Source organism: Echiichthys vipera (genome assembly GCF_963691815.1).
Source record: "Echiichthys vipera genome assembly, contig: SCAFFOLD_59, whole genome shotgun sequence".
NCBI lineage: Eukaryota > Metazoa > Chordata > Actinopteri > Perciformes > Trachinidae > Echiichthys > Echiichthys vipera.
In genome coordinates, this window is record NW_028154877.1 from 95,001 (window position 1) to 109,185 (window position 14,185).

Consider the following 14,185-nt stretch of genomic DNA (forward strand, 5'->3'; position numbering starts at 1 on the left):
ACACAGACACACACACACACACACACACTCGAACACACACACACACACACACACACACACACACACACACACACACACACACACACACACACACAGACAGTGTAACTAACACGTTTTAATGAAGAGAGTAGTTAGTTGTTGTTTGTTAGTTGTTGTTTGTTTGTTTGTTTGTTAGTTGTTGTTTGTTGTTTGTTTGTTAGTTGTTGTTTGTTTGTTGTTAGTTGTTGTTTGTTAGTTAGTTGTTGTTTGTTTGTTAGTTGTTGTTTGTTTGTTGTTTGTATTTATTAAACATTTTGTTTAGAGATAAAAACAAAACAAAAACATTTAATTTAAACAAAATATTCAGAAATCAGAAAATGTCCAACAACGAAAAAGATGTTTACATGTTTACATGTTTACACGATGACCTGTTTACATGTTTACATGTTTACACGATGACCTGTTTACATGTTTACATGTTTACACGATGACCTGTTTACATGTTTACATGATGACCTGTTTACATGTTTACTTGTTTACACGATGACCTGTTTACATGTTTACATGATGACCTGTTTACATGTTTACTTGTTTACACGATGACCTGTTTACTTGTTTACACGATGACCTGTTTACATGTTTACTTGTTTACACGATGACCTGTTTACAGTTCAAATGTCAGAGTTGATCGAAGCTTCGTTCCGTCTGAAAAATGTTTTATGTTGTTGTTGTTGAATCCTGCGTGAAATATGAAAACAGAAGTGTTGAAAGACAAACAAACAAACAGACAAACAGACAAACAAACAAACAAACAGACAAACAAATAAACAAACAGACAAAGAGAGAGAGAGACACACACACACACACACACACACACACACACACACACACACACACACACACACACACACACACACACACACACACACACACACACACACACACACACACACACACACACACACACACACACACACACACACACACACACACACACACACACACACACACACACCTGGCTGAGGGCGTGCTGCGGCTCCTGCAGGTGGCGCTGTGACGTCCCACCTGGTGAAGGAACTCCTGACGTTGACGCTGAACGGCCGAGTTTACAAAACGACTTCGGTTCTGAGGAGGAGATCGTTTTAGCATCAGTCACCTGACGTTCACCTGACGTTCACCTGACGTTCACCTGACGTTCACCTGACGTTCACCTGAAGTTCACCTGACGTTCACCTGACGTTCACCTGAAGTTCACCTGAAGTTCACCTGAAGTTCACCTGACGTTCACCTGACGTTCACCTGACGTTCACCTGACGTTCACCTGAAGTTCACCTGAAGTTCACCTGACGTTCACCTGACGTTCACCTGACGTTCACCTGACGTTCACCTGACGTTCACCTGAAGTTCACCTGACGTTCACCTGACGTTCACCTGAAGTTCACCTGAAGTTCACCTGACGTTCACCTGACGTTCACCTGACGTTCACCTGACGTTCACCTGAAGTTCACCTGACGTTCACCTGACGTTCACCTGACGTTCACCTGACGTTCACCTGACGTTCACCTGAAGTTCACCTGAAGTTCACCTGACGTTCACCTGACGTTCACCTGACGTTCACCTGACGTTCACCTGACGTTCACCTGACGTTCACCTGACGTTCACCTGACGTTCACCTGAAGTTCACCTGACGTTCACCTGAAGTTCACCTGAAGTTCACCTGACGTTCACCTGAAGTTCACCTGAAGTTCACCTGAAGTTCACCTGACGTTCACCTGAAGTTCACCTGACGTTCACCTGACGTTCACCTGAAGTTCACCTGAAGTTCACCTGACGTTCACCTGAAGTTCACCTGACATTCACCTGACGTTCACCTGAAGTTCACCTGAAGTTCACCTGAAGTTCACCTGACGTTCACCTGACGTTCACCTGAAGTTCACCTGACGTTCACCTGACGTTCACCTGAAGTTCACCTGAAGTTCACCTGACGTTCACCTGACGTTCACCTGAAGTTCACCTGAAGTTCACCTGACGTTCACCTGAAGTTCACCTGACGTTCACCTGAAGTTCACCTGACGTTCACCTGACGTTCACCTGAAGTTCACCTGACGTTCACCTGACGTTCACCTGACGTTCACCTGAAGTTCACCTGACGTTCACCTGAAGTTCACCTGACGTTCACCTGACGTTCACCTGAAGTTCACCTGAAGTTCACCTGACGTTCACCTGACGTTCACCTGAAGTTCACCTGAAGTTCACCTGACGTTCACCTGACGTTCACCTGAAGTTCACCTGACGTTCACCTGACGTTCACCTGAAGTTCACCTGACGTTCACCTGACGTTCACCTGAAGTTCACCTGAAGTTCACCTGACGTTCACCTGACGTTCACCTGACGTTCACCTGACGTTCACCTGACGTTCACCTGAAGTTCACCTGACGTTCACCTGACGTTCACCTGAAGTTCACCTGAAGTTCACCTGACGTTCACCTGACGTTCACCTGACGTTCACCTGACGTTCACCTGAAGTTCACCTGATGTTCACCTGACTCATGAAGCTAACGTCCTGTTATCTCTCTGTGTGAGACTCATGAAGCTAACGTCCTGTTATCTCTCTGTGTGAGACTCATGAAGCTAACGTCCTGTTATCTCTGTGTGCGACTCATGAAGCTAACGTCCTGTTATCTCTGTGTGAGACTCATGAAGCTAACGTCCTGTTATCTCTGTGTGAGACTCATGAAGCTAACGTCCTGTTATCTCTCTGTGTGAGACTCATGAAGCTAACGTCCTGTTATCTCTGTGTGAGACTCATGAAGCTAACGTCCTGTTATCTCTCTGTGTGAGACTCATGAAGCTAACGTCCTGTTATCTCTGTGTGCGACTCATGAAGCTAACGTCCTGTTATCTCTCTGTGAGACTCATGAAGCTAACGTCCTGTTATCTCTCTGTGAGACTCATGAAGCTAACGTCCTGTTATCTCTCTGTGAGACTCATGAAGCTAACGTCCTGTTATCTCTGTGTGAGACTCATGAAGCTAACGTCCTGTTATCTCTGTGTGCGACTCATGAAGCTAACGTCCTGTTATCTCTCTGTGAGACTCATGAAGCTAACGTCCTGTTATCTCTCTGTGAGACTCATGAAGCTAACGTCCTGTTATCTCTCTGTGAGACTCATGAAGCTAACGTCCTGTTTTCTCTGTGTGAGACTCATGAAGCTAACGTCCTGTTATCTCTGTGTGAGACTCATGAAGCTAACGTCCTGTTATCTCTCTGTGAGACTCATGAAGCTAACGTCCTGTTATCTCTCTGTGAGACTCATGAAGCTAACGTCCTGTTATCTCTGTGTGTGAGACTCATGAAGCTAACGTCCTGTTATCTCTGTGTGAGACTCATGAAGCTAACGTCCTGTTATCTCTGTGTGAGACTCATGAAGCTAACGTCCTGTTATCTCTGTGTGAGACTCATGAAGCTAACGTCCTGTTATCTCTGTGTGAGACTCATGAAGCTAACGTCCTGTTATCTCTGTGTGAGACTCATGAAGCTAACGTCCTGTTATCTCTGTGTGAGACTCATGAAGCTAACGTCCTGTTATCTCTCTGTGAGACTCATGAAGCTAACGTCCTGTTATCTGACCCCGTGGTGTGGTGGACCTCCTCACCTGCTCCTCCGGACAGCATCATGGTGGGGCTGACAGAGGACCGTCCCATCCTGCTGGACCCCGGGCTGGACTGTCCCTCTCTGTCTTGATTCTCGAGTCTCTGCAGAGATCTGGAGTCTTCTACAGAGACACGACAACATTACATTTCCTTTAGCTGACGCTTTCGTCCAACAAGACAAGCCCCTCGTTTCCTCAGCATATTTATGAGTTATTTATTTATTAGTTCAAAGGAAAAGAAGAGACACGAGTTCACATGACCCCATGATTTCAACTTCCTGGACACAGAAGCATCGTAGTGTTACTGTTGAAGTACTAGTTTAGAACTTGTGTTATTATTTGACTGTATAAATAAAGTTTAGAACCTTTGTCTGTCTCTTTGATGTGTATAAATAAAGTTTACAACCTTTGTCTGTCCCTTTGATGTGTATAAATAAAGTTTACAACCTTTGTCTGTCCCTTTGATGTGTATAAATAAAGTTTACAACCTTTGTCTGTCCCTTTGATGTGTATAAATAAAGTTTACAACCTTTGTCTGTCCCTTTGATGTGTATAAATAAAGTTTATATTTAATGTTGTTTGTAAATAAAGTTAATAATTGTTATTAATGACGTGTGTAAATAAAGTATATAATTGTTATTAATGACGTGTGTAAATAAAGTTAATTGTTATTAATGACGTGTGTAAATAAAGTTTATAATTGTTATTAATGACGTGTGTAAATAAAGTTTATAATTGTTATTAATGACGTGTGTAAATAAAGTTAATTGTTATTAATGACGTGTGTAAATAAAGTTAATAATTGTTATTAATGACGTGTGTAAATAAAGTTTATAATTGTTATTAATGACGTGTGTAAATAAAGTTAATTGTTATTAATGACGTGTGTAAATAAAGTTTATAATTGTTATTAATGACGTGTGTAAATAAAGTTTATAATTGTTATTAATGACGTGTGTAAATAAAGTTAATTGTTATTAATGACGTGTGTAAATAAAGTTAATTGTTATTAATGAAGTGTGTAAATAAAGTTTATAATTGTTATTAATGACGTGTGTAAATAAAGTTAATTGTTATTAATGACGTGTGTAAATAAAGTTTATAATTGTTATTAATGACGTGTGTAAATAAAGTTTATAATTGTTATTAATGACGTGTGTAAATAAAGTTAATTGTTATTAATGACGTGTGTAAATAAAGTTAATTGTTATTAATGACGTGTGTAAATAAAGTTATAATTGTTATTAATGACGTGTGTAAATAAAGTTAATTGTTATTAATGACGTGTGTAAATAAAGTTAATTGTTATTAATGACGTGTGTAAATAAAGTTTATTGTTATTAATGACGTGTGTAAATAAAGTTTATAATTGTTATTAATGACGTGTGTAAATAAAGTTTGTTATTAATGACGTGTGTAAATAAAGTTTATAATTGTTATTAATGACGTGTGTAAATAAAGTTAATTGTTATTAATGACGTGTGTAAATAAAGTTAATTGTTATTAATGACGTGTGTAAATAAAGTTAATTGTTATTAATGACGTGTGTAAATAAAGTTAATTGTTATTAATGACGTGTGTAAATAAAGTTATAATTGTTATTAATGACGTGTGTAAATAAAGTTAATTGTTATTAATGACGTGTGTAAATAAAGTTAATTGTTATTAATGACGTGTGTAAATAAAGTTTATTGTTATTAATGACGTGTGTAAATAAAGTTTATAATTGTTATTAATGACGTGTGTAAATAAAGTTTGTTATTAATGACGTGTGTAAATAAAGTTTATAATTGTTATTAATGACGTGTGTAAATAAAGTTTATTGTTATTAATGACGTGTGTAAATAAAGTTTGTTATTAATGACGTGTGTAAATAAAGTTAATTGTTATTAATGACGTGTGTAAATAAAGTTAATTGTTATTAATGACGTGTGTAAATAAAGTTTATAATTGTTATTAATGACGTGTGTAAATAAACTTAATTGTTATTAATGACGTGTGTAAATAAAGTTAATAATTGTTATTAATGACGTGTGTAAATAAAGTTTATAATTGTTATTAATGACGTGTGTAAATAAAGTTTATAATTGTTATTAATGACGTGTGTAAATAAAGTTTATAATTGTTATTAATGACGTGTGTAAATAAAGTTAATTGTTATTAATGAAGTGTGTAAATAAAGTTTATAATTGTTATTAATGACGTGTGTAAATAAAGTTAATTGTTATTAATGACGTGTGTAAATAAAGTTAATTGTTATTAATGACGTGTGTAAATAAAGTTTATTGTTATTAATGACGTGTGTAAATAAAGTTTATAATTGTTATTAATGACGTGTGTAAATAAAGTTTATAATTGTTATTAATGACGTGTGTAAATAAAGTTAATTGTTATTAATGACGTGTGTAAATAAAGTTAATTGTTATTAATGACGTGTGTAAATAAAGTTTATAATTGTTATTAATGACGTGTGTAAATAAAGTTTATAATTGTTATTAATGACGTGTGTAAATAAAGTTAATTGTTATTAATGACGTGTGTAAATAAAGTTAATTGTTATTAATGACCTGTGTAAATAAAGTTTATAATTGTTATTAATGACGTGTGTAAATAAAGTTTATAATTGTTATTAATGACGTGTGTAAATAAAGTTAATTGTTATTAATGACGTGTGTAAATAAAGTTTATAATTGTTATTAATGACGTGTGTAAATAAAGTTTATAATTGTTATTAATGACGTGTGTAAATAAAGTTAATTGTTATTAATGACGTGTGTAAATAAAGTTAATTGTTATTAATGACGTGTGTAAATAAAGTTTATAATTGTTATTAATGACGTGTGTAAATAAAGTTAATTGTTATTAATGACGTGTGTAAATAAAGTTTATAATTGTTATTAATGACGTGTGTAAATAAAGTTTATAATTGTTATTAATGACGTGTGTAAATAAAGTTAATAATTGTTATTAATGACGTGTGTAAATAAAGTTTATTGTTATTAATGACGTGTGTAAATAAAGTTTATAATTGTTATTAATGACGTGTGTAAATAAAGTTAATTGTTATTAATGACGTGTGTAAATAAAGTTTGTTATTAATGACGTGTGTAAATAAAGTTACGTTGAACGACCTTCGCTCCTCCGGCTCTTCCTCGCTCCTGGTCCTCCTGACTTCTTCTTCACGTGTCTTCCTGGACCGAACAGCTGGTTGAGTTCGTCCAATGGGCTCGTGGGAGTCTGTGACCTCATCGACACGTTTGGCGTGGAGCCGTGCGAGGAGGAGGAGTCGCTCAGTTTGGCTCCGCCCTCCCTGTGTGAGGACGAGGAGGAGGAGGAGGAGGAGCGGGGCATACTTCCCCCGGCCATCAGCGCGTCGTACGGCGGCGGCCTCTTCAGGCTCAGAGGCGTCAGCGGGCGCCCCACGCTGACCGGAGACGGACACGCTGATTGGCTGCGGGGGTAACCGTGGCCGCTGTGGGCGGAGCCGCAGGACTTCGAGGGGAGCGGCGGAGCTGAAGAGCGGCCGGAGGACGTGATGGTGTGGGTGGAGGGCAGGTCCTGGTCCCGGTCTCGCTGTGTGGCGCTCTGAGGGTGTTCGACGCCGCCCGTCTTGCTGTAGGAGACGTTGTCCATGGCGGGCAGCCGTGTGACCTCCAGGGGGGTCAGGGGGGACTCGTCGGAGTTGGGGGAGCACTGAGCGGGGGCGGGGGGGAAGACCAGCAGCGGCGGACGCGGCGTCAGGAGGTTTGGGAAAGGTGGAGGGATTTCGCAGGAAGAGCCGCGGGACGACCAGACTTCAGGATCCAAGATGGCTGCCGGAGCGTCCTGCAGGAAGTCGTCCACCACGGGACACTTCATCTCCTCGTACACCGCCTCGCTCTGCTCGTCCTCCGCGGCGTCCTGACCCTTCAGCGCCCGTGGGGCGTTTCCCACCATCTCGATGTAGACGGGCTCGTCTTCGTCCGTGTCCCTCGACGCCGGACTCTGACTCCGGGACTCTGACTTGTCCCGCCGCAAGGACAACTTTGTGTTGCCATGGTTACGGATGTAAGACTCATCAAAGGAGGTGCTGAGCTGAGTGTTTGGGTTCCTCTTGGGTTTAGGGGGAGGGCACTTCCTGTTATCATCGCCGTAGAGATGGCGAGCTGAGGACACACGGAGACAGACAGGTCGGGTTTAACAGCAGGTGTCAGGTTTAACAGCAGGTGTCAGGTTTAACAGCAGGTGTCAGGTTTAAACAGCAGGTGTCAGGTTTAACAGCAGGTGTCAGGTTTAAACAGCAGGTGTCAGGTTTAACAGCAGGTGTCAGGTTTAACAGCAGGTGTCGGGTTTAACAGCAGGTGTCAGGTTTAACAGCAGGTGTCAGGTTTAAACAGCAGGTGTCAGGTTTAACAGCAGGTGTCGGGTTTAACAGCAGGTGTCAGGTTTAACAGCAGGTGTCAGGTTTAAACAGCAGGTGTCAGGTTTAAACAGCAGGTGTCAGGTTTAACAGCAGGTGTCAGGTTTAACAGCAGGTGTCAGGTTTAAACAGCAGGTGTCAGGTTTAACAGCAGGTGTCAGGTTTAACAGCAGGTGTCAGGTTTAACAGCAGGTGTCAGGTTTAACAGCAGGTGTCAGGTTTAACAGCAGGTGTCAGGTTTAACAGCAGGTGTCAGGTTTAACAGCAGGTGTCGGGTTTAACAGCAGGTGTCAGGTTTAACAGCAGGTGTCAGGTTTAACAGCAGGTGTCAGGTTTAACAGCAGGTGTCAGGTTTAAACAGCAGGTGTCAGGTTTAACAGCAGGTGTCAGGTTTAACAGCAGGTGTCGGGTTTAACAGCAGGTGTCAGGTTTAACAGCAGGTGTCAGGTTTAACAGCAGGTGTCAGGTTTAAACAGCAGGTGTCAGGTTTAACAGCAGGTGTCAGGTTTAACAGCAGGTGTCAGGTTTAAACAGCAGGTGTCAGGTTTAACAGCAGGTGTCAGGTTTAACAGCAGGTGTCAGGTTTAAACAGCAGGTGTCAGGTTTAACAGCAGGTGTCAGGTTTAAACAGCAGGTGTCAGGTTTAAACAGCAGGTGTCAGGTTTAAACAGCAGGTGTCAGGTTTAACAGCAGGTGTCAGGTTTAAACAGCAGGTGTCAGGTTTAAACAGCAGGTGTCAGGTTTAAACAGCAGGTGTCAGGTTTAAACAGCAGGTGTCAGGTTTAAACAGCAGGTGTCAGGTTTAACAGCAGGTGTCAGGTTTAACAGCAGGTGTCGGGTTTAACAGCAGGTGTCGGGTTTAACAGCAGGTGTCGGGTTTAACAGCAGGTGTCAGGTTTAACAGCAGGTGTCGGGTTTAACAGCAGGTGTCGGGTTTAACAGCAGGTGTCGGGTTTAACAGCAGGTGTCAGGTTTAACAGCAGGTGTCAGGTTTAACAGCAGGTGTCAGGTTTAACAGCAGGTGTCAGGTTTAACAGCAGGTGTCAGGTTTAACAGCAGGTGTCGGGTTTAACAGCAGGTGTCAGGTTTAACAGCAGGTGTCGGGTTTAACAGCAGGTGTCAGGTTTAACAGCAGGTGTCAGGTTTAACAGCAGGTGTCGGGTTTAACAGCAGGTGTCGGGTTTAACAGCAGGTGTCGGGTTTAACAGCAGGTGTCGGGTTTAACAGCAGGTGTCGGGTTTAACAGCAGGTGTCGGGTTTAACAGCAGGTGTCAGGTTTAACAGCAGGTGTCAGGTTTAACAGCAGGTGTCAGGTTTAACAGCAGGTGTCAGGTTTAACAGCAGGTGTCAGGTTTAACAGCAGGTGTCGGGTTTAACAGCAGGTGTCGGGTTTAACAGCAGGTGTCAGGTTTAACAGCAGGTGTCAGGTTTAAACAGCAGGTGTCGGGTTTAACAGCAGGTGTCGGGTTTAACAGCAGGTGTCAGGTTTAACAGCAGGTGTCAGGTTTAACAGCAGGTGTCAGGTTTAACAGCAGGTGTCAGGTTTAACAGCAGGTGTCAGGTTTAACAGCAGGTGTCAGGTTTAACAGCAGGTGTCAGGTTTAACAGCAGGTGTCAGGTTTAAACAGCAGGTGTCAGGTTTAACAGCAGGTGTCAGGTTTAACAGCAGGTGTCAGGTTTAAACAGCAGGTGTCAGGTTTAAACAGCAGGTGTCAGGTTTAACAGCAGGTGTCAGGTTTAACAGCAGGTGTCAGGTTTAACAGCAGGTGTCAGGTTTAAACAGCAGGTGTCAGGTTTAAACAGCAGGTGTCAGGTTTAACAGCAGGTGTCGGGTTTAACAGCAGGTGTCGGGTTTAACAGCAGGTGTCAGGTTTAACAGCAGGTGTCAGGTTTAAACAGCAGGTGTCAGGTTTAAACAGCAGGTGTCAGGTTTAAACAGCAGGTGTCAGGTTTAAACAGCAGGTGTCAGGTTTAAACAGCAGGTGTCAGGTTTAAACAGCAGGTGTCAGGTTTAACAGCAGGTGTCAGGTTTAACAGCAGGTGTCAGGTTTAACAGCAGGTGTCAGGTTTAAACAGCAGGTGTCAGGTTTAACAGCAGGTGTCAGGTTTAACAGCAGGTGTCGGGTTTAACAGCAGGTGTCAGGTTTAACAGCAGGTGTCAGGTTTAACAGCAGGTGTCAGGTTTAACAGCAGGTGTCAGGTTTAACAGCAGGTGTCAGGTTTAACAGCAGGTGTCAGGTTTAAACAGCAGGTGTCAGGTTTAACAGCAGGTGTCGGGTTTAACAGCAGGTGTCGGGTTTAACAGCAGGTTTTGGGTTTAAACAGCAGGTGTCAGGTTTAACAGCAGGTGTCAGGTTTAACAGCAGGTGTCAGGTTTAACAGCAGGTGTCAGGTTTAACAGCAGGTGTCAGGTTTAACAGCAGGTGTCAGGTTTAACAGCAGGTGTCAGGTTTAACAGCAGGTGTCAGGTTTAAACAGCAGGTGTCAGGTTTAAACAGCAGGTGTCAGGTTTAACAGCAGGTGTCAGGTTTAACAGCAGGTGTCAGGTTTAACAGCAGGTGTCAGGTTTAACAGCAGGTGTCAGGTTTAAACAGCAGGTGTCAGGTTTAAACAGCAGGTGTCAGGTTTAACAGCAGGTGTCAGGTTTAAACAGCAGGAGTCGGGTTTAACAGCAGGTGTCAGGTTTAACAGCAGGTGTCAGGTTTAACAGCAGGTGTCAGGTTAAACAGCAGGTGTCAGGTTTAACAGCAGGTGTCAGATTTAACAGCAGGTGTCAGGTTTAACAGCAGGTGTCAGGTTTAACAGCAGGTGTCGGGTTTAACAGCAGGTGTCAGGTTTAAACAGCAGGTGTCAGGTTTAAACAGCAGGTGTCAGGTTTAACAGCAGGTGTCAGGTTTAACAGCAGGTGTCAGGTTTAACAGCAGGTGTCAGGTTTAACAGCAGGTGTCAGGTTTAACAGCAGGTGTCAGGTTTAACAGCAGGTGTCAGGTTTAACAGCAGGTGTCAGGTTTAACAGCAGGTGTCAGGTTTAACAGCAGGTGTCAGGTTTAACAGCAGGTGTCAGGTTTAAACAGCAGGTGTCGGGTTTAACAGCAGGTGTCAGGTTTAAACAGCAGGTGTCAGGTTTAAACAGCAGGTGTCAGGTTTAACAGCAGGTGTCAGGTTTAACAGCAGGTGTCAGGTTTAACAGCAGGTGTCAGGTTTAAACAGCAGGTTTTGGGTTTAACAGCAGGTGTCAGGTTTAACAGCAGGTGTCAGGTTTAACAGCAGGTGTCAGGTTTAAACAGCAGGTGTCAGGTTTAAACAGCAGGTGTCAGGTTTAACAGCAGGTGTCAGGTTTAAACAGCAGGTGTCGGGTTTAACAGCAGGTGTCAGGTTTAAACAGCAGGTTTTGGGTTTAACAGCAGGTGTCAGGTTTAACAGCAGGTGTCAGGTTTAACAGCAGGTGTCGGGTTTAACAGCAGGTGTCAGGTTTAAACAGCAGGTGTCAGGTTTAACAGCAGGTGTCAGGTTTAACAGCAGGTGTCAGGTTTAACAGCAGGTGTCAGGTTTAACAGCAGGTGTCAGGTTTAACAGCAGGTGTCAGGTTTAACAGCAGGTGTCAGGTTTAACAGCAGGTGTCAGGTTTAAACAGCAGGTTTTGGGTTTAAACAGCAGGTGTCAGGTTTAAACAGCAGGTGTCGGGTTTAACAGCAGGTGTCAGGTTTAAACAGCAGGTTTTGGGTTTAAACAGCAGGTTTTGGGTTTAAACAGCAGGTTTTGGGTTTTAACAGCAGGTTTTGGGTTTAAACAGCAGGTTTTGGGTTTAAACAGCAGGTTTTGGGTTTTAACAGCAGGTTTTGGGTTTAAACAGCATGTTGTGGGTTTAAACAGCAGGTGTCAGGTTTAAACAGCAGGTTGTTGGTTTAAACAGCATGTTGTGGGTTTAAACAGCAGGTTTTGGGTTTAAACAGCAGGTTTTGGGTTTAAACAGCAGGTTTTGGGTTTAAACAGCAGGTTTTGGGTTTAAACAGCAGGTTGTGGGTTTAAACAGCATGTTGTGGGTTTAAACAGCAGGTGTCAGGTTTAAACAGCAGGTGTCAGGTTTAAACAGCAGGTGTCGGGTTTAACAGCAGGTGTCAGGTTTAAACAGCAGGTTTTGGGTTTAAACAGCAGGTTTTGGGTTTAAACAGCAGGTTTTGGGTTTTAACAGCAGGTTTTGGGTTTAAACAGCAGGTTTTGGGTTTAAACAGCAGGTTTTGGGTTTTAACAGCAGGTTTTGGGTTTAAACAGCATGTTGTGGGTTTAAACAGCAGGTGTCAGGTTTAAACAGCAGGTTGTTGGTTTAAACAGCATGTTGTGGGTTTAAACAGCAGGTTTTGGGTTTAAACAGCAGGTTTTGGGTTTAAACAGCAGGTTTTGGGTTTAAACAGCAGGTTTTGGGTTTAAACAGCAGGTTGTGGGTTTAAACAGCATGTTGTGGGTTTAAACAGCAGGTTTTGGGTTTAAACAGCAGGTTTTGGGTTTAAACAGCAGGTTTTGGGTTTAAACAGCAGGTTTTGGGTTTAAACAGCAGGTTTTGGGTTTAAACAGCAGGTTTAGGGTTTTAACAGCAGGTTTTGGGTTTAAACAGCAGGTTTTGGGTTTAAACAGCAGGTTTTGGGTTTAAACAGCAGGTTGTGGGTTTAAACAGCAGGTTTTGGGTTTAAACAGCAGGTTTTGGGTTTAAACAGCAGGTTTTGGGTTCTCACCTTCAGCCTGCTCCGGCGTCTCTTGGGTCTCTGGAGCTTCTCTCTTGGTGACCGCTGAGCCTCCGTTCACCGCCTCGGAGCTGCTGCTCAGTTTGGTGTTGGGGTCCCTCCTGGGTTTGGGTGGGGGTTTTTTGTGGGTGGGATTGGAGTCATCGTCGCCACCGCCCACTGAGTGGAGCGACTGGGACCGGACGGTGAAGCCGTGACTGGTAGGGGGCAGGCGGTCCTGTGGTGCTGGCAACGTCATGAAACCCATCCTGAAATGTTTCCCAGAGTACGCTCCATCCGATGCCGCGGCAACATCTTCACCAATCCTGGACCAAAAGAATACGTTAGTCCATTTAAACCTGGGTCAGACGGGTCTGAGTCCACATCTGAACCCGCTTTGATCCAATGGAGGATTTACAGATCTTCAATTCTATTGTCTTTATCTTTGTCTTGGTGTAACTCTGGGAGGGGGAGCCAGTTAGCATGTCTTGTACCTGTGAACATCACTGTTTAAAAACACTGAACAGGGCGCGGGAGAAGAAGAAGAAGAAGACTGCTGGTATAAAGACGTAACTCTGCGTCTGTGACTGTTCCTGGTTTTACCTGATAACACTGTATGTACACTGTAAGGGCCTGGCCTGTGTGTTATTTTATATTCTCTTCATGTGTGTGACAGGAAACAGATCCTCTGTGATGACATTTGTCTCTAAGGTTGATGTGTTTGTGTTTTCTACCTCTTGATGACTTCTTCCTGTCGTCTCTTCTTCTGGTGTTTCTCCTGCAGGTAGCTCCAGTTGTTCTGGCTGCGAATGCGGTCACTCTCTCTGGCGATGTCAGAGGCGTTTTGGATCACCAGAGCGTCGTACGCTCGAAGGCCGCTGTCCTCCACATACTGAAAAAACGTCCTGAAGGAAGACGCCTCCTCCTGAGCGGTCATGACTCCTCAAAGACCTGAGAGGACGATCACAGAGGACGGATGTCAGAACAGACCAGAGAGGACGATCACAGAGGACGAATGTCAGAACAGACCAGAGAGGACGATCACAGAGGACGATCACAGAGGACGGATGTCAGAACAGACCAGAGAGGACGATCACAGAGGACGAATGTCAGAACAGACCAGAGAGGACGATCACAGAGGACGGATGTCAGAACAGACCTGAGAGGACGATCACAGAGGACGATCGCTCCATTGCTCCTTCTCTCCATCCTTCCCCTCCCCCATCCCCCATTGCTCCTTCTCTCCATCCTTCCCCTCCCCCATCGCTCCATTGCTCCTTCTCTCCATCCTCCCCCTCCCCCATCGCTCCATTGCTCCTTCTCTCCATCCTTCCCCTCCCCCATCGCTCCATTGCTCCTTCTCTCCATCCTTCCCCTCCCCCATCCCCCATTGCTCCTTCTCTCCATCCTTCCCCTCCCCCATCGCTCCATTGCTCCT

General features: G+C 43.3%; 1 protein-coding gene across 1 annotated transcript in view; it reads right to left on the minus strand.

The window, feature by feature from the left end:
* nyap2a (neuronal tyrosine-phosphorylated phosphoinositide-3-kinase adaptor 2a) overlaps positions 1-13,684 on the minus strand; it is a gene marked incomplete at both ends in the record, with an annotated part of 14,509 nt that extends 825 nt beyond the window's left edge. The window contains 5 exons of the mRNA XM_083940831.1: positions 995-1,104; positions 3,634-3,753; positions 6,762-7,775; positions 12,760-13,073; positions 13,482-13,684. Of these exons, the coding sequence (XP_083796957.1) occupies positions 995-1,104; positions 3,634-3,753; positions 6,762-7,775; positions 12,760-13,073; positions 13,482-13,684 (1,761 nt within the window). The remainder of the gene's footprint in view (positions 1-994; positions 1,105-3,633; positions 3,754-6,761; positions 7,776-12,759; positions 13,074-13,481) is intronic.
* Between the last annotated feature and the right edge of the window lie 501 nt (positions 13,685-14,185).